The 16,263-nt window shown below is 40.8% G+C and overlaps 2 protein-coding genes across 2 annotated transcripts in view; both read left to right on the top strand.

Moving 5' to 3' along the window:
* Nucleotides 1-9,713, top strand: part of LOC121869896 — a 62,519-nt gene extending 52,806 nt beyond the window's left edge. The window contains exons 24-33 of the mRNA XM_042371463.1: nt 296-432; nt 1,384-1,493; nt 1,897-2,005; nt 2,475-2,597; nt 2,813-2,919; nt 3,753-3,905; nt 4,416-4,593; nt 5,669-5,793; nt 7,255-7,722; nt 9,055-9,713. Of these exons, the coding sequence (XP_042227397.1) occupies nt 296-432; nt 1,384-1,493; nt 1,897-2,005; nt 2,475-2,597; nt 2,813-2,919; nt 3,753-3,905; nt 4,416-4,593; nt 5,669-5,793; nt 7,255-7,722; nt 9,055-9,205 (1,661 nt within the window). The 3' untranslated portion in view covers nt 9,206-9,713. The remainder of the gene's footprint in view (nt 1-295; nt 433-1,383; nt 1,494-1,896; nt 2,006-2,474; nt 2,598-2,812; nt 2,920-3,752; nt 3,906-4,415; nt 4,594-5,668; nt 5,794-7,254; nt 7,723-9,054) is intronic.
* A 3,676-nt stretch (nt 9,714-13,389) lies between these two features.
* LOC121869895 (skin secretory protein xP2-like) lies at nt 13,390-15,753 on the top strand. The gene is made up of 2 exons (XM_042371462.1): nt 13,390-14,677; nt 14,955-15,753. Exons 1-2 carry the CDS (start codon nt 13,872-13,874, stop codon nt 15,751-15,753), a joined length of 1,605 nt encoding a protein of 534 aa, XP_042227396.1. The 5' UTR covers nt 13,390-13,871.
* Nucleotides 15,754-16,263: the final 510 nt, after the last annotated feature.

The raw sequence follows: 16,263 nt of genomic DNA, 5'->3' as shown, positions 1-16,263 counted from the left end.
TTACTTTAGTAATGTTACACTGCCACATGTAAGCAAGCATCACCACAGAGGGTAAAGGAACTCATTGGGGCAACTGTCCATAGTGTTTTTCTATCAGCAGTGTATATGACCAGGTTATACCTGTACAGTATAGTGGTTTTACATACATATCTATACATATCTAAGTTATTACTACCTTGATCACTTACCACCTGGACGTTGTATGTGAATTATATACCTAAAACTGTATTATGTTTATCTATCTCAATAAACTTTCTAAATCTGACAAAATATTAATTTTATATCTTCCTGACAGTGACTATCAGACACCTAAACCCCAACACGGCCTATACACTCGAACTGGAGGCCGTCCTAGATGACGACATCATTTCCACCTCACAAGAATTTGAGGTCTACACCAACAACAAAACAGAAGCGAGAACGTCACCCCAGGTCAGTGCGACGGACCCGAGCAGATGTTAGTCGTAGGTGAGGTATACTTAGTCATACATGGAGTAGTGGTGAGACCTGGGGACACAGTAGCCCGGTTAAGTGCTAAATGTCTGCTCATACAAAATCCATCACGAATCAGGTGTCATATCTTTGCACCATATTTGATGCTGTTGCAGTCTGTCGTTACACTAAGTGAAAGTAAACTAAACTTCATTTTCTGGAGCAAGATATTAGTATGGGAAGGTAATTCAGTAAGTGAAGATTCAGATTCTGTCCATTAGATAAAGTACCATAAGAAACGGTAAGATCTGCCGTGAGCTGTACCTCTACTGGGACGGATGGAACACCTTAACAGTATAAACACTAATGGGCTTCAACTCTACGCAGGAAATATAGAAACGTCATGTAATGTTTATTGACTCGAAAAAAGACATAATTTGAATAAGAATTTCGATTTATTCGGAGATATTGGCAATGCGGTAAATTTGGCTACACGGTGTCTTGGCTCTCAACATTTGACGACTAAAATTTGTCCTGTCAAAGACTAAAGCTTTTGGTAGCAAGATGTTATGATCTGATGGAAGTTATATGGCATAGGAAATATACTCTGAGACAAGGGGTTAAACACAGTGCCGGTCCAAAGTATAAATAGTTTATGGGAGGCTGAGGTTCTGTACAAATGGAATATCATCAAAAAAGTCAAGGGCCCCCGCAAGGTGAGGGGGGGGGGTGAACCTTTGAACATGGAGTTATATACAGAATAGGGAAATTGATGTAGATAGCCTTGTGAATGTGTAATACTGGAGTGTTCCGGCTGAGAATCTTATTGCCGATTGCTTTAATGACACACACACACACACACACACACACACACACACACACACACACACACACACACACACACACACAGATCATTGTTCTTTATTACTGACATTGTGTTTCCTCATGCAGATATTATTAGGTGGTTTCGACATAAGAGACACACAGGTCATCGAGCTCGTGTGTAACTCTCTCCTGGTGGTGGCCTGCATCACTACCATGCTTCTCTTCTTCGCCACAGGGTACGTCTCCTTGTTCACCTGAAGATATTAGCCCTTACATGTTTCTTACTGATGATTAAATACCCTAACGATACATTGAAGGGGGAGAGGGGAGTTAGGTTAGGTTAGGGTAGTTAATCCTTTAATATTATGGTGAAATAAACAGGGGGGGGGAGGCTAATTATAGTAGTGTGAAGGGTTGACTACTTATTGGTCATTTGCTGTTAGAATGTAAAACAGATTTCATGTCATTACCGAGAGGATGTGTTTTATGTCAATAGGTACAGTATATTGTGACTTGTTATACGATAAACTATTACTCAACCTAATTCTTTTACTGTATTTTCTCATAATAATAATAATAATAATAATAATAATGATAATAATGATAAGTATAATGATGCTAAAAATTTTGCCCTTGAAGGATGTTCTACCAGGACTGTGTGGCTCAGATGGGTTTCCAGTGTAGCCTAATAGCCGCCTACCTCTGCCTGCTACTTGCTCACCCAACATACGTCAACCCAGATTATGAGGTTAGTTAACATGGGCACCTTACACTAGAAACTTCATATGACATGAGGATTAACCCCCCTTTGCTTATATTGCATTACGATTAACCACCACGCTAATGCTGACTTAACCTAACTTACCTAACAAAAAGTAACATATTAACCTAACCTATCCGTCCCTAAGTCTACAGTAACACCACCATGAACGTAACTTCCCCCAGAGCTTCATAGTGATGTCAGATCTTCACCAGATAAGTTATATATCAACGAACACAAACTTTTCAACTCAGTATGTCGTCTGAGCTCTTCAAATCATTTAATTGAATCAATGCTAAATAAACACTTTAGTTACAAATATTTTAATATGAGAACAGTACATAATCATCTTAGAGTGATCTATACATTGTTGGGTGACATTATCTTGTCTACTTAGAGAGCGGAGACAATTTATTCCACTATTTCTATTAATATTTCCACGTTTGTGTTCCCCTAGACTGGATGTATCGTGTTGGCGGTGGTGCTGCATCTGTTGTTCTTCTGTGCCTTTATGTTCCTCATGCTGGAGGCACTCACCATCGCCCACCTCCTCGTTATCCACATCAAAAGTCCCTTCCAGGTGGGGTAGTTCATCATCTTGCTCTTACAACATGTTTAATAAAGACTTCTGTTTCCTTAGCTTTATGAAAACACTTGATAATAAGTTCCAAATGTTATAGTAAACCCCAAAATATAATCCCAGAGAGTATGCTTAGATGAGGTCAAAAGATCGATTGAATTAATGAAAAAAAATCAAATCCATAGATACAATAATGACATCTAAACTATTATCAGAAATCCAACTGGCTGATGGTGATCTTTGGGGTGTTTGTTCCGCTGGTGGTGGTGAGCGTGTCAGCTGGCTTCCTCTACAACGATTACCCGGACTTCTCCAGACAGAAGTAAGTCCACACTAACTCAAAAGTCCTGCCACTAACAAACACGGATCTGCTTTCCCTTATTACTTACATCATTAGGGTACAACACATTACTAGTCTCTTTATGTTTACTGTAAACTAATTATTTCAATGAGATGATAAATAATTAATCTTTATATCCCATTATTACCTACAGTAGTTAGTTAACATATAAGAAATAATATATAACACAAATTTCAGTAATCCTATTTTGTCATTCTCATTTCTTATCTTCAGCTCATTCGTGTTGTAGTGTTTAATGGGGACAGTTACCTGGCTTTGAATCATCTCATTATATGTAACCATTAAGTGACTTATCCTTCTCTCACCTGAAGATTCTTCCCCAACTTACCTGAAGATTGACCATTCTAATGCTATTCTAACCTAACCTAACTTAACCTAACCTACCTTAACCAAACCTAACCTAATCCCATAAGGAGCGTTAGGGTAAGTAATATTGAGGTAAAATAAGCGAGAGGAGGGCGAATCTTCAAGTGATCCGATCTTACTCTCACCAGCTCTTGGTTAAACTCCTTTACTCTCACTAGCTGTTAGTTAAACTCCCTTACTCTTACCAGCTGTTGGTTAAACTCCCTTACTCTTACCACCTGTTGGTTAAACTCCCTTACTCTCACGAGCTGTTAGTTAAACTCCCTTGCTCTCACCAACTGTTGGTTAAACTCCCTTACTCTCACCAGCTGTTGGTTAAACTCCCTTACTCTCACCAGCTGTTGGTTAAACTCCCTTACTCTTACCAGCTGTTGGTTAAACTCCCTTACTCTTACCAGCTGTTGGTTAAACTCCCTTACTCTCACCAGCTGTTGGTTAAATCCCTTGGGAGCAGTCGTGTACGTTGAGACAGTCCCCAACGGCATCTTGATCATAGCCACAACCGTCCTAATCTTGAACACCGTCTGCAGCGCTGAGACGTCCCCGGAGCTCATCGAGGTTAACCTTCGTGGCAGACAGAGGTAGAGTGAACAGAGTAGCACAGACAGAGGTAGAGTGAACAGAGTAACACAGACAGACGTAGAGTCAGCAGTGTATCGATATTTCCTATTAATTGCAATAACGTTTTAATCCTTTCATTTACATTTTCCAATTGCATGTCATAAAATCATCACCCAGTCATCATCATTATTCTCACTGTTGTCCCTAACATAATCTAATTGGTTTTTTTAAATAATATATATTTTTTTATTTCTACTTGGACTAAAGCTGTTAGGTAGTGGAGATGCTTGGTCGGGGAGATATTTTGTCTTGGTTTTCCTTCCTGTGTCCTTCTCTCCTTCCTTCTCACCCAATGTTTCTCCCTCCCTTCCCCTCTCTTGCAAAGGTAGAAGGGACTAACTGTACCTATGAGACCCCATTTTGTGCGTTAAGAGTTAAAGTGAGGTGTGCACACTGTGACCGTTGCTGTATCTCTGCCTCACAACTCATGAATTTTAGGAGAAAATAATGAATGATGTTTCTCTGGTCAGTGACGGCCACAAGCTGCGGTGGGTGGTGTTGGCGCTGGTGGTGGAGCTGGCGATAGTGTGGGGACTAGGCGTCGCCACCTACCATCAGGGTGACCAGGGTACCTACATGGCCTTCTGCATCTTCACTCTTATCCTCGCCTTCACTATCGTGGGTGCCAGGACTCTACTGGACGACACGGTAAGAAACAGTAGGGTGAACAGTGTTGGTGTCAGCTCAGTGGTGATAGCAAAAAAACAACGTAGAATGGAGACTCAAAATAACCTGCGTTCACATCATATCCTGGACTGTGTGTGTGATGTGTATGAAAGAATCTAATAATTTTGTGTAATATTTAAAGTCAACAAAGAACACTCATCATATAAAACATTACTGATGGGTTGGGTTGGAAGGGAGGGGAGGAGGGGGCACTGGTAGAGGGTGTGAACAGTGGTGGTATACAAGTGGTCAAGTCTCTCTCTGATGTAAAGATTTAATTATAAGAGGAACTTAATGATCAGAGACTTGACTCATCTAAACAACTAACATACAGGTAGCTACCATCTCCTGCCATCCTTACAACTTCTCCACTATACATCAGGTGGCACCAATGAGTCAACTTTCTTGTGGTTGTTACATCAGATAAAGTTAAGATATATAACCGATTGTATTTCCTGATATGATAGACGATTTTTATCCAATATTAACGAGATAAATAACTTTTTGATTCAGTTGTAGGTCTGTTTAATACGGGAGCTCCTGGACTATAAGCGATCAGTGTTATGTATATGTTTAAATAAAATAGAATGTCATTCTGGCCTTATTCTGTATTAACACGTGCTATGTGTAGTGAAGCAGTGATTTATCTACCATGAGTTATAGTGAAGCAGTGATTTATCTACCATGAGTTATAGTAAAGCAGTGATTTATCTACTATGAGTTATAGTGAAGGAGTGATTTATCTACCATGATTTATAGTGATGCAGTGATTTATCTACCATTAGTTACAGTGAAGCAGTGATTTATCTATTATGAGTTACAGTGAAGCAGTGATTTGTCTATCATGAGTTACAGTGAAGCAGTGATTTATAGTGATACAGTGAAGCAGTGATTTGTCTACCATGAGTTATAGTGAATCAGTGATTTAGCTATCATGAGTTACAGTGAAGCAGTGATTTGTCTACCATGAGTTATAGTGAATCAGTGATTTATCTATCATGAGTTACAGTGAGTAGTGACTTCTCTATAGATGTATTCTCACCATCCTCCTCCACAGTTCCGCAGCAAGATGCATCGGCTGTGTTGCGGCACTGAACTCACCTACAAACGCAGCGAAATCCTGGGCATCAGCGCCAGGTCTCGAATCAGCCCCAGCGATAGCTCCTCTGCTTCCACCGCCAGGTAGGTCATCCATTTAATCTGCAAGAACACGAGATCATTGGATCATTGTGATTAGGCAGCATCTGTGAGTTTCGTCGTCCCTGTGTGTGTGTGTGTGTGGTGTTGAAGTGTTCTAGCTGACAGTACTTAACAAGTTGCTCTTTATTTTTCTGTATATACACACAACACTCCCGTACTTTGTTGAGTTGGTTTACTTCGCACGCATTTTCTGTACAATACAAGTAATTCTCCTGTGTTGGGATTTGTGTTCTTATACTTTCCTGTTATTTTTCTGTCAATCAGTCTTGTTTTTTTTTTTAAGGTATTAGCATAAAGTTTATTTGTTAGTGTGTTATTGTACTGGATGAGAGTAAACAAGAGTTCAAAAAGCACTCGGTTTGGTCTTAAGCAGTGTCGTGGTTGCAGTACATATTAAGTGAATTTATTCTATCAATCCTTTACGAACTCAAAGTTGTTTTACAGTATTATACTCATCTATTTCTTTGTCTTTCTCTTCATCTTTTTCTGTCTGCCCTTCTTTATTTCTCTTATTGTCTTTATTTCCTTTGCAGTCTGTGTCCTTCTCGGTCTCCCTAGACCTTCTTATCTCCAACGTGATATTTAACATCTTACAGAGTTTTTGTTACTTCATCCATGGACGGTCGTAGTGCAGGGGCGTCCTCAATGCGCTCTGTTCTCCACCAGTAGCACTAGAAAGCCGCAGGTCTTCTAGTTCACCAGGTTAACAGATCGTCTTATATCTCATGCATTTATTGCTCGATTTTTTCTTCTCTAAGTTAATCACTCAAGGTCGTATAATTCACAGAGCTGAACACATAGTCGTATTTACAAGGAAGTTGGCAGACTGGTCACCTCAAGGAGATAATCATCAAACACACAAAATTATTCAGTAGAATTAACATTATAAACTTATAAGACCTAATGCTCCTATATCTAAGGACAATATTTCACATTATCTTATTATTTGTCTGCCAACTTGATGGACATAAACACGAATACTTAAATAAATGGTCATTGTATAGGATTAGTAAGCATGTCTCAACATACCTGTAATTCATGTGTTGCATCAAAGAGTACTCTGGGAATGTGTTAGTTAGGATGCATGAGGGCGATGAGCAGCATGACACCAGCCCACCTCTGAGGCAGCATGTCTTTCATCGTGAAACAAATTTTGGGGATGTATTAGCTGTAATGTAGAAATAGTTTATTGAAATGTTCAGTTTTTAATTTATTGTTTTCCTGGTTATGTGAAAATATGTCCAAAATAATCATAGTTGATGTTATTAAAACTATGCAAAACTTGAACTTTAACTGCTTGAGACATCAAGTGAAAATTTGTTGAAGACATTGAGTTGTAACAATACAGGAAGCTCTTGAGTGTGCAGCCCAGCCTTGATGATCAACTTATGAGTGTTGGTGTAGAGTACTGCTAGTGAACACTGCCCTGTCTCGCTCCTGCAGGATGATAACACCAGTAGGCACCAAACCACTCGCGGTAAACAACACACTTGCCAGTGCAACACCTGCTGGGAGCAGAGTGACCTCAGCAGCTGGGAGAGTTTCCCGTTCATCTGACAGAGCTTCTTCATCGCTGGATAGAACTACTCCCTCAATAGGTAGAATCACACCCTCGGGCGGAACAACTACCCCTTCAGAGGGCAAATTCACCCCTTCATTAGGCACCACAGTCTTCACGATACGGAGCGTCATCCCTCCTTTGTGTCGAACTACCCCATCCATGTCTCCAAAGAGCATAATAGAGTCGTTGCAGGAATCACCTGGACCAACAAGAGACATCATTCAGAGTCCTGTCGAGCGTGCTGAGTCAACCTGTACTATCAGTTCCACAAGCAGGAACAGCCACAGTGTCATCCCTATAGAGGCGGTGGAGGAAGATGTGGTGCAGCAGACGTTGCCGGGCGCCAGCCAGTGAGCGACTCGGCCTCCTTCTGTCTCAGTGGGCTTGCCGATGGGTGCGACGGTTCGTTAATTTTTTATACATCTTGATCAAAATCCCAGTGTTTACCTCTTGCATCTTGAACCTTCACTGTATCTATAGTCATTATTCTCCTTCGGGTTGATTTGAACTTTAGTCTTTTAGTGAACTGGATTGACAGTAATTCTTTAAGCTTGCAATGTCTTGGCTTCACACACACTGTACTCCTCTTTGCTCAGTGAGTGCAAGAGTCAAGGCTTTTTTATGATACAGGAGTACACATTATACACGGCGACCTCAGCTATACGCTGGTGTTGATGATGACCGTCGTCTGAGGTGATCGAAGTGACTTCAACTAAAATTGTGATTTATACAGAATTGTTTCATAGGGACTTCTCCCTTCTTCAGCCTAATGTTTGAAGACAATTATCATATTTTCTTACTGTTAGAGATGCATATATAAACTTATTTGTAGTTACTGCATGTTACTGTCTCTGCTACACCTGCCTCTATTGTCTCTACACTTTAAACTGTTTTTAAAATATATTTTTTAAATTTTACCTTTTAATTATATATATATATATATATATATGTATATATATATATATATATATATATATATATATATATATATATATATATATATATATATATATATATATATATTATATATATATATATATATATATGTATATATATTAGAGTAGAATATGCTTCTTCTAAAGAGCTGTGTGCCTGTTTACGATGAAAGTATTTTAATTTACAGGTGAGTGTATAGATGACTATAATTACTAGAATTTTCAATAAATTTCCAGAAGAAAGAGGAGGAAGTGGAACATATAACGTTGATATGTACAGACGGATAAATTAACAAGAATAACAGAAAAGGAATTGAAAACCTTGGACGTTAATTTCACATTAGGAAGAACATTTAGCAAAACTAACTCCTCCGGAAACATCAAGTAAACTTCATATACTCGTAGTTTACAGAATACTACTACAAGAAGATTGAATGTTATATACTGTATACTACATATTTTTATTAAGAAAGATATTACGATGTGATTTAAAGATGAATTTTCTGCTCTTTTTCACTTCCTGTTGACGCTCGCCCTGAACTACTTGTTGACGACTAAAATACTGTATTGCTTAAAGTTGTTACGTGTGGAAGAGCAGAGGGGAGTATGTGATAAATAGAGAGACATCAATACATCAGAGAATCAGTATGATTTTAGGAGTTATGTTCCACCTCAGTTTTGTAAAGGAAGTTATTGGACAGACGAGTTGGTGGAATGTGAAATGTTTTCTTATGTCTCCCGCGGCAGGTTCTCTGGGAACGAGGAACGCAGAAGCCAGGTCACCACCACATCCGGGTACTCCCTTCCCAACACACCCAATGAGGAAAACACCCAGAGCCACGTCCTTGTCAAGCGAGTCTACAACTTCTCCGATGATGACCCTATGGACGTCCAGTAGCTCTGTGACACGTAACCTCGTGCTGGCTCTAGATCCTGTGTGTATTGACCGTGGGTGTAGGTACTTGGCAAACCAAAGTTGGACTCTTGGCAGTAAGCTAACCTTGACTGTAGTCTGGTTCTGGCTATAATGATCTGTAACCCGATTTTAGTTATGGTCTGGCCTGGCCTGGCCTGTATTACAACCTGACTGGCTGTGGGCTGAACTGTGCAGGTTACTTGTGCTCCAAGATCTGTTTGCTGTACTCCTCTGATAGATCAAAGTAAAAACTAATCAAATATCAACGAGATAACGGAACACTTCACACATTTCTTTCGTAGAGATTCTTTAATTCTGTTTAGTGTTTTGATGTTAAGTGTTGTGAAATATTACCGAATTACCTGTGATTGTCTCTGTTAACACAATTTATGTTTAATTCAGTGTTGGAATTTTTTTTTATTCAGATTAACTATGTAAGTCTTTTAACCCATGAGAGTAATGATTTTCTAAATTTTCTTGAAATTTAGAATACATAACCTGAAATAAGTTACAATAAATAGAAACATTTGCCGAGTACCGATAATTTCTGAGATTTTTTTTGTTAAACTTCTGACTAGCCAAGACAGATCATATCGATAATCACACCGATCCCTAATTAGCCTACTTTGGTATAATTTGGCTATCTTATGACAGTAAGCTACACATTAAAGTATAAAATAAGTTTTACCATATGAGAATTAATTTCCAAATAAGTGTAGCAATCAAAAAAAAAATCCTTATACGGCAATAAACGTCTGTTGTTTTTTAAAGATTTATCGGCAATTATCCTCATTTAGCGTGACTTATATGAGTGCTGACCAATGACATATGAAGGGAATAAAGTTTCCATGTATCAATATTGTAACTATTTTACTGAAGATATAGTTCATCATGTCAATAAATAAACTCCATTTAGTCACTAGTTTTGTGTATCATCGGGAATAGCAGAGGCAGCTCCTGTGAGGTCTTCTTGTTATTTTGAAAGTACTAAGTTACCTGCAAGTACTTTCTGTTATGACTGAATTTTGAATAAAAAAGTTTGAGAAATTTCAGTAACTTCTTCTTTTTACATAATGAAGAAATTTTGCATCCACTGCATCGCCCACCGTCTCTTGCCTATATACTGTGATGTTCAGCTTATTATGTCAAGTTATGTTATTTTCGTACCCTTATACATTGCATCCTCTAACATTGTGTAGGGTACTATAAATATTTGGTCTCTTGCTTGAAACACGTTAACTCTTTGAATATTTAAATGTTTTGTGTACGATAACTGCCTCATGAGTACGTTATAAGCTTATAAAATAACGTTATTCGTTAGATTCAATAAACATACCTCCTGAGTACAAGCTTATAAGCTCTGCATTGTGTTAATAGTCTCGTAATGGTGGGCATCCTTCCTGCTCTTGCTCTTGCAGTTAGTATCATACCATAAACTGTTTTTTTTAATTTGTGAGAAATAAGTGGTTATATATTTTAAACTTCTTCAGGTGATGAACTATAAAAATAACAAAGGGTAACACTAGCCCACTAATTACGTATTCTGCGTCATACAGCCATCCTTATCGTTATATAGAACTGTATACTTTTGAAACACTTAACTGCTACCTGGAATAATCCCCTGTTTCTACCTTTTCCTTGTAAATATTAGTATGAGGATAATAATTATTCCTGGTGCTAGGCGTACAATGAAACTTCTTACTGTTACAATGACAGTCCTTAGTGTCAGTCGTAAGATGAAAGTGAATGTGGTGCTGCTAGACCTCATGGTCGTAGCAAACCTGGGGTCTAACATCTTGGTGTTACTTGTATTATGAAATTTCGTGATGCCACAGTTGGGGATATGTAGCTAAACATTTTCTGGCCTTAACACGATAAAATATGGCTTGTTTTTTCTCAACAACTGTGTTTGTTTGAGGTGTTTACTAACGCCAAGTACTAGAACCCAGTTTGTCTTCATCTCGACAGTTACTGTATGTTTGTGAGGTGTATAATCGGAGCCATTGTCTGTGATATGTAATGATTTTAACTGACAACATTGCGTGTGTTTTGATTGCAATATAATCAACAAATTGTTTTGACAGTATTCGTGATAGTAACAAGAAATATTTTAGAAATATAAGTTTCAAAACCTCAAATGAGTAGTTTACTATTAGGTGCATTAACATCATTAATGTATTCATCCTGTAATATTGATGTTCGGGACACCAAAAACATATTTAAATATCATTGTAATTTCAGGTGGTATATAAAATTTATCTCGGCTACTTAGCCAAGACAAGTGAGATGAAATAAGAAAGTAAACATTGTTTTTGTATGAAAATATTATTCTAAAAAATCAAATGAAAATAATTTGATATTCAAGTGATCTTGAAAAATATATCTACAAACTTGAAAAATATTGATGTAGTTTTGATATTTTTGACAAACTCTAATTACATCTTTATAGTATACAAATTATAATAGGTCTACTAATATAGTATAAACTAAGATGGTCGAGGGACTTTATATATTGATGTGTTGCCACAGTGCCTGAGGGTCACATGACCCAGATGGACTTGGTGAGAATTCGAAATGATAATTTGTTTTTTGAGGAGATAAATGTCTAACAATATAAACATCATAAAAGGGGCCCAAGGTAATCTAAAATCAAAGGCTGAGCACGCACCGAACAGAGTGGCAGAAGCCCGTAAAGCTGCTGCCCAACAGGCCCGGGCCATGGTCAAGGCTCGCCGGTTGAGAACAGCTATAAAACAAAAGTGATGACTAATCCCCATTGTTTTATTTATTTGTTTGATTTGTGTAAACTAAAAATAGTAAGTATAAATAAATATTATTTGTATTATTACTCCACAAATAACTTATAAAGCAACTTCTGCATGTAGCTCTTACTGCACTTACTTATATCACATATATACAGGACTGGTATTACCTGGGTATAAATTACACTTTAAAATAGCCCAACTCTCTCACACCCAAAACACTAGCCCCGCTTTTCTGTCTTGCTGTCCTGGCATTCATATCGTAACTACACATCATCACTAAAGTTTACATAGTCACTACACAGTTCATAGCATCATGCCATATCATCACTATAGTTCACTTTACAACTACACAGTTCATAACATCATTACACATCACTATACTTCACATCACCACTAAAAAGTTCAAAGCATCAAGACACATCATCATTATCGTTCACATCATCACTACATAGTTCATTGCATCATGACACATCATCACTGCATAGTTTATAGCATAAAGACACATTATTACTATATAGTTCACATCATCATTACACAGTTCATAGCATCAAGACACGTCATCCCTAAAGTTCACATCATCACTACACAATTTATAGCATCAAGACACATCATTTTAGTTCTCATCATTACTACACAGTTCTTAGCATCATGACACATCATCACTATAGTTCACATCAACACTGCACAGTTCTTAGCATCATGACACATCATCACTATAGTTCACATCATCACTACACAGTTCATAGCATCATGACACATCATCATTATAGTTTACATCAACACTACACAGTTCATAGCATCATGGCACATCATCACTATAGTTCACATCATCACTACACAATTCATAGCAACCTGACACATTGTTCACATCATCACTACACAGTTCATAGCATCATGACACATCATCACTATAGTTCACCTCATCACTACACAATTCATAGCATGACACATCATCACTATAGTTCACATCATCACTACACAATTCATAGCATGACACATCATCACTATAGTTCACATCATCACTACACAGTTCATAGCATCATGACACATCATCACTATAGTTCACATCATCAATACACAGTTCATAGCATCATGACACATCATCACTATAGTTCACATCATCACTACACAATTCATAGCATCCTGACACATTGTTCACATCATCACTACACAGTTCATAGCATCATGACACATCATCACTATAGTTCACCTCATCACTACACAATTCATAGCATGACACATCATCACTATAGTTCACATCATCACTACACAGTTCATAGCATCATGACACATCATCACTATAGTTCACATCATCACTACACAGTTCATAGCATCATGACACATCATCACTATAGTTCACATCATCACTACACAGTTCATAGCATCATGACACATCATCACTATAGTTCACATCATCACTACACAGTTCATAGCATCATGACACATCATCACTATAGTTCACGTCATCACTACACAGTTCATAGCATCACTTAGCTCTGTAGTAATGGGGAGGCTCTTACTACATTTATTCACAGATGCCTGAGGTGCCTGGGGCTCCTCGGGTGCCTTTATCATATTTCTATAAAACTTAATCTTATTTAAAAAAAATGGCTGATCTACACAAAAGATTTTTACAAGAATCCGTTCGCCAACTCAGTCGCATGGACGACGAGTTAGCTGAGGCGCACAAAACTATAAGTGCTATCAAAATAGTGGGCTTCGGTGTTAGTGTCGAGATACCCCCCAACACAAACCTCAACTTTGTGTTGGATAAAATAAAAAATTTGGGAGACCTCAGAAACCACAATAGAACCATTGTGGAAGCATGCGTCTACCTCCGATAGAAGGTAAGCAAGCTAAAATATATCCCAGACAATGGCGTAATGTATTATTTTTCCGCCCTGTGCGGAAAACAAACTAAGAAAGGTTATGATAAATTTGAATATGTCGTGTATCCTCCATTGGAGTTGTTCGACTTCAAAATATTCTTTGCAAAAGAATCGTTCAATACAGAAACGTTGACAAATTTGCATAATTTTTGTGCCAAGTCGCTGGCAAGTCTCGCCAAGCGCCTGGCCCCCTGCCCCCATGTAGATGACCCTCCCAAGGCGGTCACCGAAGGGGACGCTCCCCACGCGGTCGCCGAAGGGGACGCTTCCCAGGTGGTTGCCGGAGGGGACACTCCCCAGGCCGTCGCCGAAGAGGACGCTCCCCAGTCCGTCGCCGAAGGGGACGCTCTCCAGGCCGTCGCCGAAGGGGACGCTTCCCAGGCCGTCGCCGAAGGGGATGCTTCCCAGGCCGTCGCTGAAGGGGACGCTTCCCAGGCCGTCGCTGAAGGGGACACCCCACAGGTCGCTGAAGGGGACGCCCCCCAGGACGTCGCCGAAGGAGACGCCTCCCAGGCCGTCGCCGAGAACGTCCTCCAGGCCGTCGCCGAAGGAGACGCCTCCCAGGCCGTCGTCGAGGACGTCCTCCAGGCAGTCGCCGAAGAGGACGTCGCCGAAGAGGACGCTCCCCAGGCTGTCACCGAAGTGGACGCTCCCCAGGAGGTCACCGAAGGGGACGCTCCCCAGGCGGTCACCGAAGTGGACGCTCCCCAGGAGGTCACCGAAGGGGACGCTCCCCAGGAGGTCACCGAAGGGGACACTCCTCAGGAGGTCACCGAAGGGGACGCTCCCCAGGAGGTCACCGAAGTGGACGCTCCCCAGGAGGTCACCGAAGGGGACGCTCCCCAGGAGGTCACCGAAGGGGACGCTCCCCAGGAGGTCACCGAGGAGGTGGACGCTCCCAGGAGGTCACTGAAGGGGACGCTCCCCAGGAGGTCACCGAAGGGGACGCCCCCAGGAGGCACCTCCCCAGGAGGTCACTGAAGGACGCTCCCCAGGAGGTCACCGAAGGACCCCCAGGAGGTCCCGAAGGGGACGGAGGTCACGCCCCCAGAGGTCACCGAAGTGGACGCTCCCCAGGCGGTCACCGAAGTGGACGCCCCAGGAGGTCACCGAAGGGGACGCTCCCCAGGAGGTCACCGAAGGGGACGCTCCCCAGGAGGTCACCGAAGTGGGCGCTCCCCAGGAGGTCACCGAAGGGGACGCTCCCCAGGAGGTCACCGAAGTGGACGCTCCCCAGGCGGTCACCGAAGGGGACGCTCCCCAGGCGGTCACCGAAGGGGACGCTACCCAGGCGGTCACCGAAGGGAACGCTCCCCAGGCGGTCACCGAAGGGGACGCATCCCAGGCGGTCAACGAAGGGGACACTCCCCAGGCGGTCACCGAAGGGGACGCTCCCCAGGCGGTCACCGAAGGGGACGCTACCCAGGAGGTCACCGAAGGGGACGCTCCCCAGGCGGTCACCGAAAGGGACGCTCCCCAGGCGGTCACCAAAGAGGAAGCTCCCCAGGCTGTCACCGGAGGGAAAGCTCCCCGGGTAGTGCCCCGTAAAGCTGCTGTCCAAAAGCCCCGGGCCAATAAACCAACTCACCAGGCCAAGAATACCATGGTCCCAGGGGCCCAAGGTAATCTAAAATCAAAGGCTGAGCACGCACCAAACAGAGTGGCAGAAGCCCGTAAAGCTGCTGCCCAACAGGCCCGGGCCAATAAACCAACTCACCAGGCCAAGATTACCTTGGTCCCAGGGGCCCAAGGTAATCTAAAATCAAAGGCTGAGCACGCACCAAACAGAGTGGCAGAAGCCCGTAAAGCTGCTGCCCAACAGGCCCGGGCCATGGTCAAGGCTCGCCGGTTGAAAACAGCTGTAAAACAAAAGTGATGACTAATCCCCATTGTTTTATTTATTTGTTTGTTTTTGTTTAAACTAAAAATAAAGTATAAATTAATATTATTTATATTATTACTCCACAAATAACTTATAAAGCAACTTCTGCATGTAGCTCTTACTGCACTTACTTATATCACATATATACAGGACTGGTATTACCTGGGTATAAATTACACTTTAAAATAGCCCAACTCTCTCACACCCAAAACACTAGCCCTGCTTTTCTGTCTTGCTGTCCTGGCATTCATATCGTAACTACACATCATCACTAAAGTTTACATAGTCACTACACAGTTCATAGCATCATGCCATATCATCACTATAGTTCACTTTACAACTACACAGTTCATAACATCATTACACATCACTATACTTCACATCACCACTAAAAAGTTCAAAGCATCAAGACACATCATCATTATCGTTCACATCATCACTACATAGTTCATTGCATCATGACACATCATCACTGCATAGTTTATAGCATAAAGACACATTATT

This window comes from Homarus americanus, unplaced genomic scaffold, assembly GCF_018991925.1.
Source record: "Homarus americanus isolate GMGI-L3 unplaced genomic scaffold, GMGI_Hamer_2.0 scaffold14467, whole genome shotgun sequence".
NCBI classification, from domain to species: Eukaryota; Metazoa; Arthropoda; class Malacostraca; order Decapoda; family Nephropidae; genus Homarus; species Homarus americanus.
This window is presented reverse-complemented; position numbering and strand designations above follow the sequence as displayed.

Excerpts from the sequence above, each read along its gene's own strand:
- LOC121869895 (XM_042371462.1), top strand. The coding sequence starts at position 13,872 with ATGTATTATTTTTCCGCCCTGTGCGGAAAACAAACTAAGAAAGGTTAT. Across the intron at positions 14,678-14,954 it reads GACGCTCCCCAGGAGGTCAC|GCGGTCACCGAAGTGGACGC; the intron begins CGAAGTGGACGC and ends GACGCTCCCCAG.